A 12086-nucleotide genomic window follows, 5' to 3' on the forward strand; every position below is an offset into this window, starting at 1 on the left:
ATGGCACAGGAGTCTTTAACACGGCATTAAAGGGTTTTTTTAAAAAAAATCAATAGAAAACACTTCCATGAGCAGAAAAGCATTTCTCTCAAACTGTTTATCAGTAAAGAAGAGACTCAAAAGACTCAAAAGACATTAAGATAGTGATTCAAGAATCTTGACAGCTATGAAATGCATTACAATGAATAAGATAACTAACATAAAATGTAAGCTTTGCAAAGAAGCTGATGCAAGATGATACTCTCAGTTCTTAAGTTAACATGCTGCTACAGTAAGCTAAACCAGTTTAACTTCAATGGTGCACCATGTGCATCTAACATTGTTTTTATATAGGCATGCATCAATGTGTGGTGAACCATGCAAACAGACTAAGATTATAGTCCAATCATATGAATTGCTATGCCAACAAATACTTGCTAATGCTCTGCAGTCTTGATTAGCACAAGAGTTAACATGATGTTAGAACAGGGAAAGTGTTTCACATGGGGGCACTCTATTATAGATTAGCCTTATTTAAGTTTCTCAAACAGTCATCTGGAAGGTACGGGCAACTCTCAATTTACGCTTCTGCGGATGGCACTTAAAGTCAAAAATTGCATATAGTCAAAACACCCTGGGTTCAACAGCAGGTGGGATTCCAGATGCCCACCCCCTTTTTGCCCCCTCTTTTTAACTTTTTGGCCATGAGCAAAAAGCTGAATGTGCGTAAGTTAAATGTACGCAAGTTGCGAGTTACCTGTACTTAATATACAGCACAATAAATACACAGAAATACAAGAAATATGTTACATTTCTTGCACGATGCAAGATTTCGGAAACCGCACTAGTAGTAATATTACTGAAAAAAGTGATCAGATACTGAATATACTAACAAGTCAGAGCAAAAAAAGCACAAATGTTTTGACTGTAAGAGGATGTACTTGCTTACCTATCATATCCTCATGAACTGCATAACTTAGTTCTAAAACAGAAGTATATATATATATTAATTTAATAAAAACCAAGTGTCTACATCGATTATTATGAGTAGCAATAAACATTAAATGTACGGGTGTCAGGAAAATGCAAAGCTTTAGAGCTTTGGATTTCATCATTTAAATAAAGTTATGAGGTTCTCTACAATGGAAAACCCAAATAATTAGCTATACCACAAAGTTCCATTCAATTAATATATAGGCACGGCTTGGCAGTACATATTCAAGTCTTGGATGTGCATGCTCCCTTCTCCCCCTTTCCTTGCCAGGCGGAAATTCCCTCCCTTTACACTAAGCATATTTTGCTTTGAAACCAGAATTGGAAATACGCAATAGCATATTTTGGTTTGGTGGCAAACAGGAAGTGAGAGAAGAAACTGCAGCACCAGAGGGAAGGAAGAATTGTGCGTTCGAATTAAAGGCTGTTTTCATGTACTGCCAAATTATTGCTTGCTGTTATACTTCAATTGAGCCTCATAATGCAACCAATCTACTACTCACCTTATAAACCACTGTCTCAGGGTGATTTACACATAAATTAAAAACAGAAAAACAACAGATACATTTAAAACAAAACTAAAACTTTTACAAATGAAGACTCGTGATAAAACTAGTCATAAATCAAGGATCCACGTATCTGGTGTGCGCACACAGCTGGAGCTTCATTCTATTAAGAGGAAAGGTCAAAGCTCAATTTTAGAAAGTGTGCATTACACGCACAGTGTCTCCAACATTTCCAGTAGAGGCTGGGGAAAGCTCCTGTTGGAAAGCTTGGAAAGCCTCTATCACTCAGTAGAGACGATTCTGAGCTAGATGGAGCATCCTACACTTGCACTCAGTTGCTCTGTTTTACTAAGTTCAATATCTGACAATTTAATGGTGCCCTTTAATGGTGCCCAAAGTCTATCACTTGAATTTTCTCTTCACTTTCTGCTGGAGAGGAAAGATGCTTTTAAAAATGAACACTAGCTACTCTTAAGGAACAGAACAACTGCATACAGGAATAAAACTCCAACTGAATGCACAAGTCTCTCCCTCAACATATTTCACATCTTTGGAGTCTAGCCTTAACATAGAGATACCAACCTTTCCCAACCCTGTGCTCTCTAGGCATTGTTGGACTACAACTCCCATCAACCCTGACCTCCAGCTATGCCTACCAAGTACAAAACATTCATGGGGTACCATGGCTTGAGTACTATACACATTCCACTCTTATCACTGCGGGATTTTAATGCAGCTGAGCTGCATTTATATATGAGTGTATATGTGCATCCATTACATGTTTATAATTATATGCACACCTCTGCAATGAAGAATTTGCCAGTAAAGTCCTTACCGAGATGTAAAAGATACGAGTAGTCTTTCACAATCAGCTCTCCTCTCAGTTTACGTTCTTGAAGATCAGCTATTACCAATTCACTGTTCATATCCTTACAGAGGAAGGAAAATGAAGGCTTTTCAAAGTGGTTGTTAAAACTGAAGGGTTTTTTATTATAATAGTGCACCATCAATGCGCACAGCACTTTACAAAGTAACAAGAGTTCCCTACAGTGGAGAGTTTTCAATCTGAACCTATCAAGAGGAGCGAAGAAAGAAGACAGGAAGGAGGTGGTGAGGGTAAATGGATGAAGAAGGCACTTCATTTCCACATACTTAAGCTTGGTTTTGGTACAGAAGGAGGACAGAGGGAGAAAGAAGGAGGAGGAGGAGGAGGAGGAGGAGTTTGGATTTGATATCCCGCTTTATCACTACCCGAAGTAGTCTCAAAGCGGCTTACATTCTTCTTTCCCTTCCTCCCCCACAACAAACACTCTGTGAGGTGAGTGGGGCTGAGAGACTTCAAAGAAGTGTGACTGGCCCAAGGTCACCCAGCAGCTGCATGTGGAGGAGCGGAGACACGAACCCGGTTCCCCAGATTATGGGACTACCGCTCTTAACCACTACACCGCACTGGCAAGTGACACCACACAGGTGTCCTTGGAGGCACAGTTTCAAGCATATGGAGAAGCAAGAAACCACTCTGGACAGCTGTTAGTGAGGGAGCTGGAGGAGCAAAGGCCAAGGTGACCTGAGTTCAAATTACCAGCTAGCCATGAAACTTACAGGGTGGCCTTGATCTAGTCACTATTTCTCAGTCTATCCTCCCTCACAGGGTTGTTATGAGGATGAAATGTGGGGGGAGAACAAGTATGTTGCTTTGAGCTCTTTGGGACAAAGCTTGGATACAAATGGAGCTACTAAATGATATATTGGAAAAACAAGCATACAGTTTTCAAAATTATTTAATATAAAAAGCAATTCTCTACCTTTTGTTTAGTGTATATGACCACGGTGATGGAACCATCTGTCTGGAACCAATCATAACTGAAATATTAGGAAAAAAACCTATTAATCTTTTTGAAACAATGCATGTATATATCTGCCTCCGTACAAACCTGTCTTCATTTGTTTGCTGAAGAAATATGCCTAAAAGCACTTGAAAACATTCCACTATCTAACAAAGCTTGTGAGCAAAATTCTGGCAGTCGCACCAAAAGATTGATATTACCTTTGTTTACTTTAATCTGAAAGGCACCATCACATAGAACAAATGTTGAGTTACTTTGTTTTGTTTATAATTTGAAATTAGTAGAATTTAGCTGCCCATTTCCCACTCCACCAAGTGGTGGAGTGGGAAATGTACCAAGAATCCCAGCCCCCTAGAAATTACTGAATTGTTATTCATGCCATTAAATAGTGTAACAATGGTCACCGTACTGCAGCTATTTCATGGAACTGTCTAGGGGAGTCACCTAAGAGCTGCTAGTTGTTACTGAAGCTTATGTAAAATAGAGCTTTACAAAGATTTTATAAAAATGATAATGGTGCCTTGGAATAGTACCTGGGAACTGCTTCTTTGGAATAATTATCCGGGACTTTCTTTTTAGAAAACAGACCTGCAAAAAAGAAAAAGAGAGAGAGAGAGAAATGACATACATATAGGGACCTAAAAAGCAAATGTTATTCATTAGGTAAACCAATCGACTTAGATCCATGGTTACCATGGGCAGAACTCCACTTATGGTCTGCTCCTGTGGAGGAATGGCAAAGGATATTTTCACTGACTCCTGCAAAGCCGGAGGAAGTGATGGGGGGGTGGCTTGGGGAGAGCAGACAATAACTGCTTCCCTTCCTCCTTCTACAGTGGCAGCCTTCACTGGTCGGTCCCTTTAGAAAGTGGAAGGAGTTTATAGAAGGCATAACCTGCATCCACCCCCAAGTATGCAGATATAACCTTAGTTTCATTCCATTTTATTAGCATGAGTCATGTATCAGCCCAACCTACCTCTCAGTAGGTTACAATAATATATGAGGAGAACATGCATTTTGATCTGAGCTTCTTGGACAAAGGGCAATAGAAAAACATAGTAATAATAACTTTTTCAAATAAAGAACACTGTCTACCTGCGACATATCAGGCACTTGCTGAAATTAGTTCAGAACGTTCAGTTCAGAGTTGATTGTCCTTAGGTACCTGGAAGCACTCAAGTTCAGGATACATGGTTCATGCCTCCACAAGTTTAAATTGTCTGAGGCACAGAAACACCCCAATCCAAGAGAAGGGAGGGGGGAAAGGCAACCACGTATCACTTGTCAAAGAGCAAAGCGTAACAGATGGTCCCCTGGTTTTAATTCATTTGTTTTGAGCTCAAATAAGGTTTCTGTCAGGATGCCTAACATGCTAGAGTGGTGAAATTTTAAAATTTAGTAAATACAGCGCACACGCACACACACACACACACTACTCATATCAAAAACACAAAGAAACCAGCTACCATATAAGACTGTGGAAGAGTTCCACAGCTGCTAGCAGCTGCACACACCATTGAACATAGCCTGAACATGACATTGCTCAAGAGCAACTTTCGCAACGTCAAATTCTGCAGAACAGCATTTGGATGTGTTTCTGCTGTTTGCTTCAAATTCATTTGTTTAAGAATATTTATATACTGCTTCATATTTTAAAGTATCTAAAGAGGTATGCAGCGCTGATTATACCACATAATTAGAGCCATTATCCATCTGATCACACAAGGGCCCTGCCTTGAGTCTGCTGCATGTGAAAGCAAAACGAATCTAGACAGCTCTCAACTAAGTACAATTCAGAATACTGTGAAAACAACCTTTAAGTCTGTTTTTTGGTGGTGGGGGGGGGGGAGTGTCATGCAAAGCACTCAGCTTCACCCCATAGCCAGCAGCTTGTTGTTACAAGCATCTCACCTCACTTCCAGAATACCTGCTGCCTTTGGGCCTGCCCCAGTCGCCAGTTAGGAGAGCACTACTTTCCCCTTCATCCACACAAGACACTGCAGCGGAAGACTATGCATAAAACTGGAGTAATCCGTACTTTAATTAAACTTTATTTGGAAGTAGGGGGTGGATAACTTCCCCGCCCCCCCACCCCAGTCCAATGACTGCAATTCAAAAATGGAAAACCATGAGGGACACATGCCTGACTATGGCCAAAGTGGTATCTGAATGTGCAACTACTGTTGCATGCATGCACTTTACTCACCACAAACTCTTGTTTCAAAACACACACATATAAATTGTTAATCCAGACATGCATCATCCACAAACTGCAACTTCCCCATCCCAGCACTAGGATAACCTCTCCTCTTAGCCCAGAATGATGAGAGAGATTTCCAGCTCAGAGAAAGGACTATTTCCATCCAAAGCACAGCAGTCTTCTACTCTTGGTGGAAGCCAGCAACATGAGGGGAAGTGGGCCACATTTAAAGGCTAGGCAAGTCAGATCCAACTCATAGGCTGTAGGGTTCACCACTCCCAGTGTAAAGGATCAAAATGAATTCTGGATCCACTGCACATAGTATATGGTGCAAGAGACAGTAATATTTCCAGCCATAAGAGTTTTGTAATGTTATGAGAACCAACAAAAGAACAGAGACAACTAGTAACTCAAATCCAAAGAAAGTCACACAAAGTCCATAGACATAAATTTATGTCAATGTCCTGTTGCTTTTCATGGGTTTTCTCAGATTTCCCAAGGAAATGTTTTCCAAAAGGTTGGGAAACTCTCAAAAAGTGTGTGAGAGTTGGGGAGACATGGGGTATTTCAGGGAGGAGGGGAAATTGATGAGAATCTGCTAGTGGAAGCTGCCACTAGATGGAATACGCTTCTGTGAACAGAATGGACATGTAGGATTTAAGTCAAATACCGTTAAAAGGTGAGGATAAAGGATCCAGGTAGCCAGATGAAAATCCGCACACCCCAATACCACTAGGCATTCTGTCTAAATTCTACCATCTAAATATAGCTCTTGTTATTTGAAAAGATGTCCTTCACTTGGTAATGGAAATGTCATTCAAGAATGCAGACCTTAAGGTTCCCAGGTGTCTAATACAAGTCTGAAGAGAAAATGAGTCAAGCAAAGCCAATACCAGAAAGAAAGAAAGAAAGAAAGAAAGAAAGAAAGAAAGAAAGAAAGAAAGGAAGGAAGGAAGGAAGGAAGGAAGGAAGGAAGGAAGGACTGGAACACTGCTGATTTCGAACAGTGAAAGTTCCACTATGTGGTAGCAGTTTCTAAACCTTACCAATAACTATAATAAAATATTAAATGGTTAAAACTGGAATATTTTCCATTAACTATCTCTTCAGGATGAGGAAACTCGGTATTATTCAAGACCTATGACCCAAAATAAGTAGAATCAAAGTTTGCTATACCTATAGAAACACAACAGAAGAACAAAATCTGCCCTCTTAATGAATTGTCAATAATACACTATGAAGACTTCCCAGGGGAAGGGATTTTTAGAATGCCCTTTAGATACTCTCTGTAAACAATGCTTATCATTTCTTTTATTGATTAAAATTGATCTCTTCCTGCTTGTCTACAGAAAATATATTTAGAATTATACTATTATACTATAACTATGTTACAGGGTTGCTGTAGATTTTTAGTATAGTGGTGCCTCACAAGACAAAATTAATCCATTCTGCGAGTCTCTTCGTCTAGCGGTTTTTTTCGTCTTGCGAAGCAACCCTATTAGCGGCTTAGCGGATTAGCGCTATTAAAGGCTGAGCGGCTATTAAAGGCTTAGCGGATTAGCGGCTGAGCGGCTAAAAGGCTATTAGCGGCTTAGAAAAAGGGGGGAAGGGGGAAAAATCAGAACACTTGCAAGACGTTTTCGTCTTGCAAAGCAAGCCCATAGGGAAAATCATCTTGCGAAGCAGCTCAAAAACGGAAAACCCTTTCGTCTAGCGGGTTTTCCGTCTTGCGAGGCATTCGTCTTGCGGGGCACCACTGTAATTCCTTCATTCATTTTTTCTCCTATATTTACATGTTACAGTGTTCTAAGAGTTCAGGAATATCATATTGCTTACGGGAACCACATATACTGAAACTGTCACTACTGGAAATTCACAGACTATTTTAAAGTTAACAACAACAACAACAACAATCCAGTTTAATGCAGCAAGACTGAATTTTCAAGTCTTGATAATTTATTTCCCAGCTTCCTAAATGCTGCAAGTGACCTTTATATTAGAGTCTAAACTAGATTCAACACAGGAAACATGGGACACAATAGAAAACTCAGTGAAAATATCAACTGTCTGCTATAGCACAGGGGGGAAAGTACTGTGTGACCACATTCTAATTGCATTTGAAAGATAATATTTCCGCTTAAGGTACGATCAAGCATTTTGCCCCAGCCTTTTCCCTCTTATCTGGAAAAAGAAGAGAATAGGTGGCATCCAACTAACATGTCCTGTCGGCGCAAGGATTTTCTATAGTGCAGCAGAACATCCCACCCACCAGAGCAGATTTGGGGAGGGCATAGGGCATGTGCAGGGGGACAAGGGAGAAAGTTCTGTTGCTCCTCTCCATCGTCTTTCCGAAGCAGTCGCAGACTGCATCTGCATCTGCATACAACCACTTTCTGCTCTTCCTTTTCCATTTCTCTAGGAGAAATGGGCTCTAAGAGACCAAGAGAGAGGGCAGCTGGTCGCAGAAGGAGGGGGATACTACTCCTTGGATTTTCACCAGCCTGCCTCATCACTGCTTTATGGTCCCCGTCTTTTCCAGCCTCCACTTCTCCCACAGAGTTTGAACTGCTCTCTGACACAGCCTCTTCCTGCTCACTAAACCCTGTTACCTCTTTTGCCTCCGACTGCTCCTCCTTCTTCCTCTGACCACTAATCGTCACCCCACCACCAACCCCCTGGCTCTCAGCCTTCTTCCCCTGGGGGTTCCCTGGAGGGTTCCCCAGCTAGTGCCTCCCACCATGCCTCTGCCTCCAGCCAGTCCATGACATTTTCACATATTCAGACCCCATTGGCACAACTGCCTTGGCTCTCTACATTTACATCTCAGTACAGTGGTACCTCGAACACTTTGGGTTACAAACACTTCGGGTTACAGACTCTGCTAACCTGGAAGGAGTACCTTTGGTTAAGAACTCTACCTCAGGATGAGAACAGAAATCACGCCATTAGCTAAAGTGGTACCTCAGGTTAAGAACGGTTTCAGGTTAAGAACGGACCTCCGGAACGAATTAAGTTCATAACCAGAGGTACCACTGTACAGTATATACAAAACAGAATATTATGCTCGATAAGCTTCCTATTACAATAAAGCTTTCCCCCCAGTTTCATCATAAACTTACACTGCCCTTTAGTGTTGCAATATTAGATTATTTCTTACATCCACCCTCACAAGGCAAATTCTCAGCATTTCGCTTTCACAGATGGAGAGCACAGCCTTGGGAAAACTGATTTTCCCAAAGTCCCATAATAAAAAACGGTTCTAAGTCTAATGCAATATACAGGGAAAGATTTGGCCCTTGTGGATTTCTCTGCATACCAATTCTTCTCTGGTTCTGCCACTATGTTAATGAACTCAACGAACGGTGGCAACAGAAAATTGGTTTCATGGCAGGCTTTTTAATTATAGTTTTGTTCCTGTTCTATTCATAAATTACAAGCAGAGAATATACTTGCTTTTTAGGTGAAGGCATGGTAGATTATCTTTATAAAGAAAGACAGATGAGGGGGAGTTGAGTCAGAGGGTTATTTACACAAGGTAGATGACTCAGTGTTGTTTTGCTGCTCTTCATATCTGCCCACGCTTATTTGCAATGAATTTCTGATTCAGTCCATTTTTACATGCCCAGTACAGTGACTGGTATTGTTCAGATATATTTATCGGCTAATGAAGCATATTATTGAAGCAGACTTTGATGGTGACTTATTCAGCTCAGTCACCCATTAACCCTTTCAAACAAAAAACAAATGTGTTACTCCATGACAGCTACTGATAATATGGTATTATTTTTTAGCCAAATATAATTGCCGGTCCATATGTTCTACAGGTATTTCTCCAAAGCAACAATTTAACAGCCTTTCCTCCTTATTCTCAGCAGATACAATAAACTGTTATTCCTTACTATAGCTCAGTGGATCGCTTTATATGATCAGCGTTATGCTGATACAGGAAGGGGTGGGGAAAAAGAGAGGGAGAGAAGAACCAGTTTACTGCCTTTTTAATTCTTCTCCACAATACTCTTAAAAACTAGAATCCGTATTTTGGAAGAAGCATTTTACTCTTAACAACAAGAAGTGACATGAATTGTGGCAGGGCTAGCACTGTAGAGCCTCACTGGGGTGGGAGAGTGGGAAAACTTCATCTCTAATTTTGCTTCTGAAATGTATTTTGATCAAAACTGCAGACATCCTTTTGTTAGCAGCAGTCAACCCTGCAGGAAGCAAACCTAAAAACAGACTTAAAGAATAAATAAATCTAAATTCTAGTTTCAGTTAACAAACTCACTGCTCAGTTAAGTAGCTGACTTCTGATTAGGACATAAGCAACAGAAACACAGAAAGTTTTTCATGATCTCTTCAGAATCATCTTTTAAATTGTTTGGCATGTGTCAAATCTAGATCAATCAACTGTAGCAAGAAGCAATGGGTAGGTGTTGTGTGTTTCCTCTCGCCGCTCTTCCTCTGGTGCAGCCACAAGGAGATTAGAAGCTTGTGTTTCTGTTTCCAATTAACAGCAGTCTGTTGCTATGTCCATTCTCTGAGAAACAGTGATTAGTCTTAAGTATGGTTTAAACCAGGCATAGGCAAACTTGGCCCTCCGGGTGTTTTAGGACTACAACTCCCATCATCCCTAGCTAACAGGACCAGTGGTCAGGGATGATGGGAGTTGTAGTCCCAAAACATCTGGGGGGCTGAGTTGGCCTATGCCTAGTTTAAACTAACTTCAAACTGTGGTTTGTAATCCCAATTTGCTAGTCTAAGCTAGGTATCCCCAAACTTGGCCCTCCAGATGTTTTTTGGGACTACAACTCCCATGATCCCTAGGTAACAGAACCAGTGGTCAGGGGTGATGGGAGTTGTAGTCCCAAAACACCTGGGGGGCCGAGTTTGGGGATGCCTTGTCTAAGCCATAGGAAAGACTAACGACATTTTGAATTCAGACATAACACACTGCAGTTAGTTGAAAACTGAAAATTAAAGCTTCTAATACACACCTCATGACGCTGGAAGAGCAAATGCATTAGCCCAATGCTTGAGCACTATGGTTTCATATAACATCTCAACTCAGCCAAAAGACTTCTGCAATCACAATTTCTTCAACAATCCACTATGAAAAATTTGACCCAATGTCTAAGCACCACATATATGCATAGCAATTTGCTCCAACTTGTTCTTCCCGAAACTCCTGCCACCATCTTTGAGCAGGCTTCAATATAATACAATAATATGAAAGCAGAAAGCAAGAAGGGAACTCAAGACCTGTGCTGTTAATAAGGGCACACAGGAACAGAGATTTCATCAAGCTCCTGCAAGTTTTCCAACAACAAAAACTCCTGAACTATTATTGGCAACAGATCCGAGGAGCATTTTTCTTCCCCTACAGCTGTCTTTCTCAAGTAGCCCAATGCTCTATCTTCTCTACTTCATTTTCTGCTGTGCCATCTTATTTCTGACAGTAGCACATGACAGTACAGGCAACTTAGATAGAGAGTTGTTGGAGTGGATGGTCCTTTGTTTAGTCAGAAAAAGATATCTATATGAAGTTCCACTAGTGATCTGCATGTCTCTGATTTGTATATCTCTGTGTTGTTGTTTTTAAAATGCATGCGATACTGTTTGCACAAATACTTACCATTTAAGATTCTGTTTTCTTCAGATACAATGGGGCAAGATTCTGCAAGTATGCAAGAAGAATGCTGTGATCATGAGAGCAAAAAACTCCCACAAGTTACGCTACAATATGCAATCATTCTGGGCAAAACAACACAAAACAAAAAAACTGAGGAAAAATAAAGAAGGCTCATCAAAGCTGAAGAGAAGAAAAATAAAGCATGCAAAAGAATAAAAAGCAGTAAACTGAAGAGAAGAATATATCCAATTGTAAATAAATGTAATTATTTGATGGGCTACTGGCATATATGATGAAAAAGTTAGTACAACCTTAGGAATTATATATTTAAAGCCACGGTTTCCCCAATCTGGATACATTCACTGCATAACATATAAAAGTGGCAAATCGAAAACTGGATTTCTTAGAAATGCTGCAAACCATGTTCAGCATTATGCTCCCAACATGTACTGCTAATGACACAACTATCTGCTATATTTTTGGATAATGAAACAATCACTATGAAAACCACATGGAACTGCCTCATTGTGCTATATCATCTATGTGTAGAGACTAGAATGATTCCCCCCCCCCCCGCATGCCACTGTGCAATGTTTGTGGTAGTGTGAATAAAAGCCACCCAGCTACTATGGCAAGCCACTGTTTGCCACATGGCAGCACTTGCTGCAAGAAGCAGCTTAAAGCGCATTCCATTTAGCGCCCATTCATGTGCACCAGCCCTAGGACTTGCTGCACCAGTGCTGCTTCAAATGGAATGCATTATAACCCTCTCAGTGGCAGTACTCTGGACAATTCATCTTTGCCCCTTTCACCTGCGAGCAAACTGCAGGAAACACTAAACTAAAGTTTACAACCATTTCTGTAACTAACAGTGCATTTTAATGTTGTCATTCCTAAGTCGGGCCTTTGAAAATGTATAGTACTTTGTATAGAG

General features: G+C 40.6%; 1 protein-coding gene across 2 annotated transcripts in view; it reads right to left on the minus strand.

Annotated features, from left to right (window-relative positions):
- LOC309529152 (cytochrome b5 reductase 4-like) overlaps positions 1-12086 on the minus strand; it is a 33969-nt gene that overhangs the window by 11499 nt on the left and 10384 nt on the right. Inside the window, exons 5-9 of one of the 2 annotated variants that reach the window (XM_082216948.1) lie at positions 11156-11197; positions 3859-3913; positions 3284-3341; positions 2314-2407; positions 929-961 (exon numbers count right to left, since the gene is read on the minus strand). In XM_082216948.1, the coding sequence (XP_082073074.1) occupies positions 929-961; positions 2314-2407; positions 3284-3341; positions 3859-3913; positions 11156-11197 (282 nt within the window). The remainder of the gene's footprint in view (positions 1-928; positions 962-2313; positions 2408-3283; positions 3342-3858; positions 3914-11155; positions 11198-12086) is intronic. The other variant, XM_082216949.1, reaches the window with a different exon arrangement.

This window comes from Podarcis vaucheri (genome assembly GCF_965113315.1).
Source record: "Podarcis vaucheri genome assembly, chromosome: 3".
NCBI classification, from domain to species: Eukaryota; Metazoa; Chordata; class Lepidosauria; order Squamata; family Lacertidae; genus Podarcis; species Podarcis vaucheri.